At 38.5% G+C, this 10,694-nt stretch overlaps 6 protein-coding genes across 6 annotated transcripts; 3 read left to right on the forward strand and 3 right to left on the reverse strand.

The window, feature by feature from the left end:
- Nucleotides 1-535: 535 nt before the first annotated feature.
- On the reverse strand, nt 536-922 carry VMA9 (H(+)-transporting V0 sector ATPase subunit e; the record flags this gene model as incomplete). The annotated part of the gene is made up of 3 exons (XM_037287212.1): nt 536-665; nt 778-858; nt 915-922. 3 exons carry the CDS (start codon nt 920-922, stop codon nt 536-538), a joined length of 219 nt encoding a protein of 72 aa, XP_037143107.1.
- A 218-nt stretch (nt 923-1,140) lies between these two features.
- On the forward strand, nt 1,141-2,496 carry STP22 (ubiquitin-binding ESCRT-I subunit protein STP22; the record flags this gene model as incomplete). The annotated part of the gene is made up of 2 exons (XM_037287213.1): nt 1,141-1,221; nt 1,300-2,496. The coding sequence occupies 2 exons, from the start codon at nt 1,141-1,143 to the stop codon at nt 2,494-2,496; spliced, it is 1,278 nt and encodes a 425-aa protein (XP_037143108.1).
- An 814-nt stretch (nt 2,497-3,310) lies between these two features.
- CBF5 (pseudouridine synthase CBF5) lies at nt 3,311-4,774 on the forward strand (the record flags this gene model as incomplete). The annotated part of the gene is made up of 1 exon (XM_037287214.1): nt 3,311-4,774. The coding sequence occupies one exon, from the start codon at nt 3,311-3,313 to the stop codon at nt 4,772-4,774; it is 1,464 nt and encodes a 487-aa protein (XP_037143109.1).
- Nucleotides 4,775-5,148: 374 nt separating this feature from the next.
- Nucleotides 5,149-6,285, reverse strand: SIS1 (type II HSP40 co-chaperone SIS1; the record flags this gene model as incomplete). The annotated part of the gene is made up of 1 exon (XM_037287215.1): nt 5,149-6,285. The coding sequence occupies one exon, from the start codon at nt 6,283-6,285 to the stop codon at nt 5,149-5,151; it is 1,137 nt and encodes a 378-aa protein (XP_037143110.1).
- Nucleotides 6,286-6,777: 492 nt separating this feature from the next.
- On the forward strand, nt 6,778-7,689 carry LST8 (TOR complex subunit LST8; the record flags this gene model as incomplete). The annotated part of the gene is made up of 1 exon (XM_037287216.1): nt 6,778-7,689. The coding sequence occupies one exon, from the start codon at nt 6,778-6,780 to the stop codon at nt 7,687-7,689; it is 912 nt and encodes a 303-aa protein (XP_037143111.1).
- Nucleotides 7,690-7,904: 215 nt separating this feature from the next.
- On the reverse strand, nt 7,905-10,694 carry RFX1 (Rfx1p; the record flags this gene model as incomplete). The annotated part of the gene is made up of 1 exon (XM_037287217.1): nt 7,905-10,694. The coding sequence occupies one exon, from the start codon at nt 10,692-10,694 to the stop codon at nt 7,905-7,907; it is 2,790 nt and encodes a 929-aa protein (XP_037143112.1).

A 10,694-nucleotide genomic window follows, 5' to 3' on the forward strand; every position in this document is an offset into this window, starting at 1 on the left:
ACTTTTCATTGACAACTTTAGAACATTTCGGCCACAACATATTAAGCTAAGGTAATTCTTTATTGATCAAAAACCTTATGGATGTTAAATTAGATACGCACAACGAAAATCTGCAACAATTGTTCAAGTATCACTTGTTATAAGGCTATAACATTTGAAGAAATACAGTAGAATTTTCTAATAACGTAAGATAACGATTGCACTCCTATTTCTGCCCCATGCTTCAATCTCTTCCGTGAAACAATGGGTCTTGTAAAGGAGAAGATAAAGCCAGATAACGTCACACTTACAACTTTGATACATCCGTAAATGTGATTTTGCCTGGGTCGTGTGAATGCGTATTAAACTTGCTGGATCCTAATCAATTTCAGTAAGATATTATGCTTCACTATATCTCTATATAATATTTATATCTTTCGCACGCATAACAACTGTTGATCTGCTGAAAAGCATATTTTTCCTCGACACTTCTGTAAGGCCCATGTTAAAGTGCTCTTAACACATGCGTAGAGATATGATTCTAGCGTAACTCTATCTACTCAGCAAACTCAGGTCTCAGGTCGGAACGACGGGGTGCCACCAATGGATGTAGTTGGCTCAGATATGTAATGGCCCACATCAAAAACATCATCGCAAGGGTCAAAATCACTGTGCTTCTCCAGACACTGTTGGAAATAAGATGAAAAGTAAGATGTTAGTCTTTGTCACAAATACTGGAAGAAAACGGTCCAAAACTAGCTTATACCTTAGCTAGTAAGCAATCAATGGAATACATACGTTTGGTTCTTTTTCGGAGCAGCTACCCAAAAAACTGCAGACACTAATGAGACAACCAAAAAGGCAGCGAGAACAGTATAACTATATCTCGGTTAGTCGTTAAACATTGGCAAGAAATTTTTTGAATTAATACATACAAACTCATATTACTATTTAGCCTAGCGAAGTTTCCACTTGCGTTATTCTTTGTTTCTTTGCGATTGTATGTAGTATTAAACGTATGCTGCAAGTTTAAGATCGTCCCTTGATCGCTTTCTCGGTGGCCTTCGATAATGAAAAACGAAAGTTGAAACAACCAAAGGGAAAATACATAGAAATATAACACCGGCACCTATAGAGCTGAGCATTATATCTCACAGAGTGATGTCTTCTTTAGATAGGACGAGTGGGATAGTGAGCATACCGCAGCCAGTTGTCAATTGGCTTTTCAACGTAATTCAAGCAGTATGTATACTTCCGTTACATAAGACTACTAAGGACAATATGTTATTAACAACATTTCACAAATTTATCGATTCATAGATCTACCATGATGCGCGGACCACATTTCATGATTCGGTTGCTGTGCTTAGTCGTTTTGATCAATTCAGACCAAGAACAAGAGTATTCACCAACGAAAATGGTATATCAGAGTTGTTACTTTGTATCTACGGAACTTTGCAAGACATTCTGCCAGTTCCGTTATTACTATGGATACCTAGAAGCTATCCACTTGTGCACCCTCTTATTTACCTCGATCTAGAGCAGCTTGAAGATTCTAGACCTTCTGTTGGAGATTATGTCAATCCCAATGGATTGATTTCCCTGCCTATATTCAGTAGATGGTCTGCTGACACTAATAATATTCTACAGGTGATCCAAGAAGCTGCCGGAATTTGCCAATATAACTGTTTTCTTCGGCCATCTGGTGCTCCAATGCAGGACAGTATCGACCCGCGGACTTTACCTCCACAAGGAACATCGAGATCGCCAGATTTACCGATAAAACCCCCAAGACCACCTTCCATCAGTTTACCACTGAAATCCGCATCGACTTCGACTTCAGACATACCACCAGTATCTTCTAAGGTTCCTCTTGCGGAAAGTGATTATAATAACACAGTGTCACCTCCTCCAGTGCCTCCGAAGCCTCCTACCAAAGCACTAGATGTCATCACAAATATTGATCTCTTAGATACTGAAATTGCAAACTATGAAGATCCACTATATCACAAAGCACTTCTCAAACTTCAATGGAAAGTCAATGAATTGTGTCTAGAAGACGAACAGCTTTTGCAGAAAAACCTTTACAATCGAAAAGATACTGTGAAATCTGCCGTGGCGCAGTTCGAACGGATGCTCGACTATGAATCCCTGACCCATAAAAGCGTCTCCGACTCAATTCGGGTCAGAAAGACTGCTTTGGATAAAGAGACCGCAAATTTAGCCCAGCGATCTAAAGATATAGAGGAGTATGAACGGCAAAATGGTTGTCGCGCAGATATATTATCCTTGATTGTTGCAGAAAGTGTAATGATAAATCAACTCTATGAATTAGTTGCCAAGGATTGCGCCATTTCAGATACTATTCATGCTTTATCGCGTTTATTGTGTAGTGAATCGATAAAACTAGATTCTTTTGTTAAGAAGACAAGAGAGCTGGCGAGGCAACAGTTTCTCACGAGGATGCAAATACAAAAAGTGGGGTCTATCATAGATTCTGGTACAACCTCGCACTGACCTAATAAGTAAGATTCACCAAGATATGGTATTACAAAAGTAGTTTAATGATGAGGACAATGAAGTTTTTTTTATATTCGCAGAATCCGAATTTTATAGTAATTGGAGGGAAATATCATTGAGAAATCAGCCCTAGTATCTATTCAAATATCGATACATTAGATGCATACAGCTCATAAACGGATTGCCAAGATTCTCAGATAAAGTGCCATTATGCATCCTTTCACGGATGTTGATATAAACGGGGTAACGAGAAAGACCGCATCGATACCGTGAGAAACTTTGCTTGTCCTTATTGAGATAAAACAACAAAGAAAATGCTTATTCTCATTCAAGACAAGACATCAAAGAAAGTACTTGTTCTTGTATTGAAAGCTGACCCAAATTGAAGGGTGACTTTCCTCAGGGACGGAAGTGAATGGAGAGCTCATTTAACTGTATTGGAATGTCAACACACTTGTAGACTCGAAGGCCCTGTCTTTGAGATAATATCTTTTTATTTAATAAGGAAAAGTGCTTGTCTATCTTGGAAAATGACAGGTTCTACCAATCAAGCTATACTTCAGGATAGTGCTTACCAGTGAGCTGATATGACATACCTCGAGATATGGCGGATCGTCATAAGATGACAGTAAGTTCAATATCTCAGTCCTACGTTTCGAACGATAAAATGATTTTTCTATTTGGAAGAAAATTTTTCATACGCGATGAGAAGAAAATGAGATATTCTAATAGAACATACCGTTCAACATAGCAGTAAAATAAGCAAGCGATCGTTCGATTACGAAATTCTTGGTATCTGCGGTTGTCAAATATGTCCAAGGAGTATATTATCAAGCCTGAGTCCTCTGGGCCTTCGGCTGATACTAGTGAATGGCCATTGTTGTTGAAGAATTATGACAAGCTTTTGGTAAGAAGTGGTCATTACACTCCAATTCCAGTGGGCAGCTCCCCACTTAAAAGAGATTTAAAGTCATACATCAGTTCTGGTTTCATCAATTTGGATAAGCCATCTAATCCATCCTCTCATGAAGTTGTTGCTTGGATCAAACGTATTCTGCGCTGTGAAAAGACGGGTCATTCAGGTACTTTGGATCCAAAGGTTACTGGTTGTTTGATTGTTTGTATCGATAGAGCTACAAGGCTGGTCAAGTCCCAACAGGGTGCTGGTAAAGAGTATGTTTGCATTGTTAGATTACATGATGCTCTGAAAGACGAAAAAGATTTGGGTCGTTCTTTGGAGAACTTGACAGGTGCCCTGTTCCAAAGACCTCCATTGATCTCTGCTGTTAAACGTCAATTGCGTGTCCGTACCATTTATGAGTCTAATTTGATTGAATTTGATAACAAAAGAAATTTGGGTGTCTTTTGGGCTTCATGCGAGGCTGGTACTTATATGCGTACTCTATGTGTTCATTTGGGTATGCTGTTAGGTGTAGGTGGTCATATGCAGGAGTTACGTCGTGTTAGATCTGGTGCTATGTCTGAAAACGACAATATGGTTACTTTGCATGATGTTTTAGATGCTCAATTTGTATACGACAACACAAGGGACGAATCTTACCTAAGAAAGATTATCCAACCATTAGAATCATTACTTTTAGGATACAAAAGAATAGTAGTAAAGGACTCTGCAGTCAATGCTGTTTGTTATGGTGCTAAGTTAATGATTCCTGGTTTGCTGCGTTATGAGGACGGCATTGAACTATACGATGAAGTTGTTCTAATTACGACAAAGGGTGAAGCAATCGCAGTTGCAATTGCTCAAATGTCTACTGTTGACTTAGCCACCTGTGATCACGGGGTCGTTGCCAAGGTAAAAAGATGTATTATGGAAAGAGATTTATACCCAAGAAGATGGGGATTGGGTCCAATTGCTCAGAAGAAAAAACAAATGAAGGCTGATGGAAAATTAGACAAGTACGGCCGCGTGAATGAAAATACTCCTGCCGACTGGAAGAAAAGTTACGTTCCACTAGATAACTCAGATGCATCCGCTGAAAAATCTCAAGAAGCAGACACTGAAACTTCAACTCCTTTAATATCGGAAGTCAAGAAAAATGATGAAGAAGAGAAAGAAGAAGAGAAAGAAGAAGTGAAAGAAAATGAGTCCGAAGAAGAAAAGAAGGATAAGAAGGAAAAGAAAGACAAGAAGGAGAAGAAAGAAAAGAAGGAAAAGAAAGACAAGAAGGAAAAGAAGGACAAGAAAGAGAAAAAGAGAAAGTCAGACGATTTAGATGAAGATTCTGAAAAGAAGAAGAAGAAGTCAAAGAAATAACGAAAGTTAAATTCCCGTTCAACTCCAATTAAGTTGTAGACGTACCTGTTTTAATAGCATTTGTATATCGTATAAATTTTTGCAAGAATAATTTTGAAATTAAATATTTATCATATAATTGCGTACACTCCATACATACTAGATCAAAAAACTATTTCTTTTGCTTTTACAAGGCTATAACAGAAAATAAGTAGTTTCGGTAAAATAATTAATTACAAGGCTTTCAGTCTAACGGTCTATTGTCTTTATTTGTAGAAAGTTTTTCGTCTTTCTTCATGGTTATGCTGTTAATGTGTGAAAAGAATGACTTCTATCTCCTGGCCTGTGATTACTGTACAAGTGTTTGATTGTAAATCATCAATTCTTGATGCTATTCAAAAATTATCGTTAATGGCACGTTTTTGAGCGTCATTCAATGATATTGGATAATCAACTTTATAGTTTACAATCAAATCACCCCTTTGGCCCGGTTTTTTCGTAACCGGCATACCTTGACCTGGGTAGGTAGAAGTTTCTGAAGGTTGAATGGGTTGAATCCTCGATATTGGTAAAGTTCTACCGTCAATGGTTTGAATTGTTTTGGTAAATCCTAGCAAAGATTCTTTGAAAGTCAATGGAAGCGTATATATCAAGTTATCACCATCTCTTTTGAAAAGTGGATGCGTCTTCTCCTGTAAAATAAATTGTAACGTCTTTCTACCACCAGTACGAGGATTATAATCACCTTCATTCTTGTACGTAATTTTTGTACCTGCTTTCCAACCCGGTTTCAATTGAATGTCAATTTGAGTTTTCTCAGAAGTACCATTAGGCCCCTTTCTACCAATCTTGAAAGATTTCTTCTTTCCAGAATACAGGTCCTCCAAACTGACTGGCAGATTAACGGACACAACCTCTTCTTCCGCATGTGGCGGTGAAGCAGAGCCTGATCTGAAACCACCAGGCATCCCACCAGGCATCCCACCAGGCATCCCACCATGCATACCACCAGGCATACCACCAGGCATCCCACCAGGCATCCCACCAGGCATCCCACCAGGGAACCCGCCTGAACTAAATCTGGCGCTACTTCCACCAGATGGGAAACTTGAAAAACCAAATCCGTCATCACCGCTACCACCGGCAGCACCACCAAATGGGGAACTTCCACCAAAAAATTGGGAAAAAATATTGAAGGCATCTTCATTCGTGAACGAATGGCTAGCACCACCAGGGAACCCACCAGAGGCACCACCGGGGAACCCACCAGAAGCACCACCAGGGCCTGCACCAGCAAAGGATGGACCACCATTCCTGGCAGCCTCTAGCCCATACTGGTCGTAAACTTCTCTCTTTTGAGCATCGTTCAATATTTCGAAAGCTTCTGAAATCTCTTTGAACTTTTCTGTATCACCGGTTGGTTTATCAGGATGATATTTCAAGGCTGCCTTTCTGTAACCCTTCTTCAATTCTTGTTCGTTAGCTGAGGGTGACACCCCCAATAAGTCATATAGCTTAGTGTCTTTAACCATTTTTCACTAACAATGCAAAAATGTCCTTTTTCTGTATGTATGCTTTACAATTAATAAAACAGTACTAGAGCTGAACTCAAACTATGGCGCAGCCAACTTATGTCCTCTTTGTATGTGTATATATATATCAAACTTCATTGCGCTATATACAAACTACATGAAGAAGTGTTTGCAACTTTAGATATGAAAGACCTTGTGCTAAACTTCCGTTTCGGAAGTCCCCTGGTCTTTGATTTCAATCATCTTCTAGAACCTTCCAGTTGAGGAAAAAAATAACCATCCGGACAGAGACTACTTTTTCATACTGACTTCTGAAGAGCCGGACACTGAAAACAAGCACTTTGATTGTGTAAGTGAAAAAGTGTCAATGATGCAACTGCCGAATACATCATGTGAATTGGTCGTGATTCAATCAAATTGTAAGCTGTTCGGTGTTGTAGGTTTCAACTTATATGCTTTAGCAGTGAGATATACTCTTCGTATGATTTGTGAATGTCGGTGATTTTAGTTTCTGCGGGATACGACCATTCGATTAGGTTTTGGGAGGCACTGACCGGGGTCTGCTCTAGAACGATTCAACATTCTGATTCACAGGTAAATAGACTCGAGATTACAAACGATAAAAAGTTACTTGCTGTTGCTGGTCATCAGAACGTAAAACTTTATGATATAAGAACTACTAATCCGAATCCTGTGGCGTCATTTGAAGGTCATAGAGGTAATGTCACCTCGGTATCGTTTCAGCAGGATAATAAATGGATGGTAACGTCAAGCGAAGATGGAACGATCAAAGTTTGGGATGTGAGAGCTCCTTCAATACCAAGAAATTATAAACACAATGCCCCCGTAAACGAAGTGGTGATACATCCAAATCAGGGAGAGCTAATATCGTGCGATAGAGATGGTAATATAAGAATTTGGGATCTAGGAGAGAACCAATGTACCCATCAATTGACGCCGGAAGATGACACGCCTCTTCAATCTTTATCACTTGCAAGTGATGGCTCTATGTTAGTTTCCGCCAATAGTAAGGGGAATTGTTACGTTTGGGAAATGCCAAATCGGACAGATGCTTCGAATTTAAAACCTGTCACAAAGTTTAGGGCTCATGCAACCTATATCACTCGCGTACTACTCTCTTCAGATGTCAAACATTTAGCTACATGCTCGGCTGATCATACGGCAAGGGTTTGGTCAGTTGATAAAAATTTCGAGTTAGAAACAACTTTAGATGGTCATCAGAGATGGGTTTGGGATTGTGCATTCAGTGCTGATAGTGCATACTTAGTTACTGCATCTTCTGATCATTATGTGAGGCTATGGGACCTTTCGACAAGAGAAATTGTTAGACAATATGGGGGTCACCATAAAGGTGCAGTTTGTGTAGCATTAAATGATGTATAAATGTGTCAAGATTAGATATATTTAATACAAGATGCCTGATTGCTAAAAAAGTAATTGTTAGAATTTTAAACATGGATTTACATCCGAATATGAATATGAATATGAGTGAGATTGTGATTAACTTTTTTTCCGCAATCCTTTTGGTATTTTTATTTTTCCTTTATTTCCTTGTTCTTATTATTGTGATTATAATTATTCTTATCAACTTACTACTATTAACAAGAAACTCTGAAGATGAATCTATTGATCTCAAAGCAATAAGCAACCAAAAGACTGGAAAGCATATCCAAAAAATACCAAGGAACTCCGTTTTGCTTCATTACCAAACTTATATCCGTCATAAAAGCTCGAGAATACATCGCTATACCATCAACCATTTTATACGCTGGCATACCTTTAACAGCTGTCAATAGCTCGCAGTAGTTCTTGACAAAAATCTCAAGATGAACTTCGCCATTTGCCAATTCATTTAGGAAACCTGTTACATGTTTAGTCATGAATGTCCGAAACATTTCGATCATTCCACCATATCCATCCCTTTTAACAATATCGAGTACTTCATCCAAATTACTATAATTTTCCCAATCTCTTTTCATACTTTTAAAATTCGGTAAAATTTCTGTAAGTACACAGCAGTATCGTAAAAGTTTAACAAATTTTCTTAGTAATCCTGAGAAATCGCCCACAATTTCCTTTTTTTTGTTAACCATGGGTACTGGCAAATCTATGGTAGCCTTTGCGACTTCTTCTTCGTAACTGTTGGAGAAAGTTTCTAATTTTGATATAGTCGTTGATGAAACATTATTATAATCCATAACCAATCTTGATAGATATTTAATTGATGCAACATGTGTTATCAAATCACATTCATAGATCCACTCATATAACTCTTCTGAAATGAACAAACTAAACATTTGAGGTGAAATAGATCCAGAGCCAAATAAAGTCAAACAGTTTGGCAATTGATCGAACTTCATAAACCTAATATGTTCAAATATGGTATTGCAATGAATATGATATAATGATTCTAATGCATATGCAATAACTTCATCAACTCCAGATGGTAAACGATCGGTTGGAATGGGTGGAAATTTCAATGAATAATCAGAACTTAATGGTGTTTCATTATCAAAAACTTGTTTGTATAGATCTGACATGAAGACAATTTCATATTCATTTGTTGATTGGCCTATAGATAATTTCGATGATGTCTTCAGCTTTGTAAGTGAAGGTGATGGAGTTCTTGAAATGTTAACCTTAGTATTTGATGAGACATTTTGGTCAGTTCCATTTGAACGTTCATTATCACTACTATTTCTAGTAATAACTATGTTAGTTTCGTTGTTGCTTTTGCTGTTGCTGTTGTGGTCGTTATTGTTATTGTCATTAGTGTTAGTGTTAGTGTTGTTATTATTATTATTACTACTATCATCAGATTTGTTATCATTATCGTTTTTACTATTATTGCTATAATTATCATTATTGCTATTACTATTATCAGTGTCCTTCAATGATAAGTCTTTCTTATCAAGTGAAATTGTAGTGCTGTCATTGCTATTATTATCTGAATGAATATTTAAGTTTGAATTTTCATGCGTATCATTCGGTAAAAGTTTCAAACCACAATAATGATATCTTGATTGACCTCTCATACCTAATCTTCTGGTTGTTAAATCTGGAAAAACAGAACGAATTAGCTTACCCAACGAAGCTTGTGATAAAGGCTTTAGGTTACTTTGAGCACATGATGCAGCATATTGAGCGAATATTCTACCTCTTGGAACATAGCTATCAGGTTGGGCGACGCAATTCTTCATTAACCAGAGTAGGGCATAAACTTGTCTTTCCCTTTCTCTATTTTGTTCGGCAGCTTGAATAGTTGTCTTTGAATGAGTTTGCTGATCCATATTGAGTACCACTAATTCAGCTTGTCTGACGATTGTTGCGTATTCGGAGATTGGATTATCCTTGTGTTTTTCTGCTATCATTTTGGCCATTGATTCTTGTGTGTTTCTTCTTATTGGAGTATCTTGACTTTTCGACCTCTCCATTGATTCTTGTTTCATATCGAATATAACTCTACCATTATTATTATTATTATTATTATTATTGTTGTTGTTACTATGAAAACTGATCGTATTTCTCGATTCATGCTTGATATGACTTGGTTTCACAACCGCGTTATCAATACTACTGTTCACCTCATGTGAAAGCAACGACGTTTCTTCAGGATGAGTATGAAATTTCGGCGTCGGTGGTATATTTGGCCTCATTATAGGTTGTTGATGCGGATGCGGATGCTGATGTTGCGACCAATAGTATTGCTGCTGCTGCTGCTGCTGTGGAGGTTGATGCATGTCGTTGGCATTGTTATAAACAAAATAGTTTTTCCTTTGATCATCAAAATTCTTGTGATAGTAGTTATCCACAGCAGCTTTTTGCGCACTATCATGGTACGAATACGACGCGGTATTTGCTGAGGGAGTTGAAGCATGCGCATGCGAATGAGGATGAGGTTGCTGGCTGTGCGGCGAGGGCAGAAAGTGAGGTAGCGTGTACTGAGTTCCACCTGCATTTACTACGTTAGTATTGGCATTTGCGTTGTTATTGGCGCCCAGGTAGTCCTGGGACAAATGACCAGGAAAAGTGTATTCTGGAAAAGAAACCATGCTCGGTACTGCCCCTCTTTGAGACGCATCTGCGTTTGAACTCGGCATGATGGGCGACCGTGCAGCCATCGGCAGATTGGCTGCCCGCTCCCCGCTGGCACTAACGCCCGCATTGCCACCTGTATTCATCGCGGAGGTGGGTGGTTGCAAAAGATTATAAACTGACGACTGATGGATAGGGGGAATAGAAATCATATTCAGCTTTGACCTCTTGTTTGGCTGATTCATTCCATTGCCGCTGTCGTTTGCATCATTCTGATTATTCGGATTCATTCGCGGTTGCTGTGGTGATTGTGCAGCAGCCGTTGAATGCAACATGTTAGACGTCTTATCCAT

This window comes from Zygotorulaspora mrakii, chromosome 2 (genome assembly GCF_013402915.1).
Source record: "Zygotorulaspora mrakii chromosome 2, complete sequence".
Taxonomy (NCBI): domain Eukaryota; kingdom Fungi; phylum Ascomycota; class Saccharomycetes; order Saccharomycetales; family Saccharomycetaceae; genus Zygotorulaspora; species Zygotorulaspora mrakii.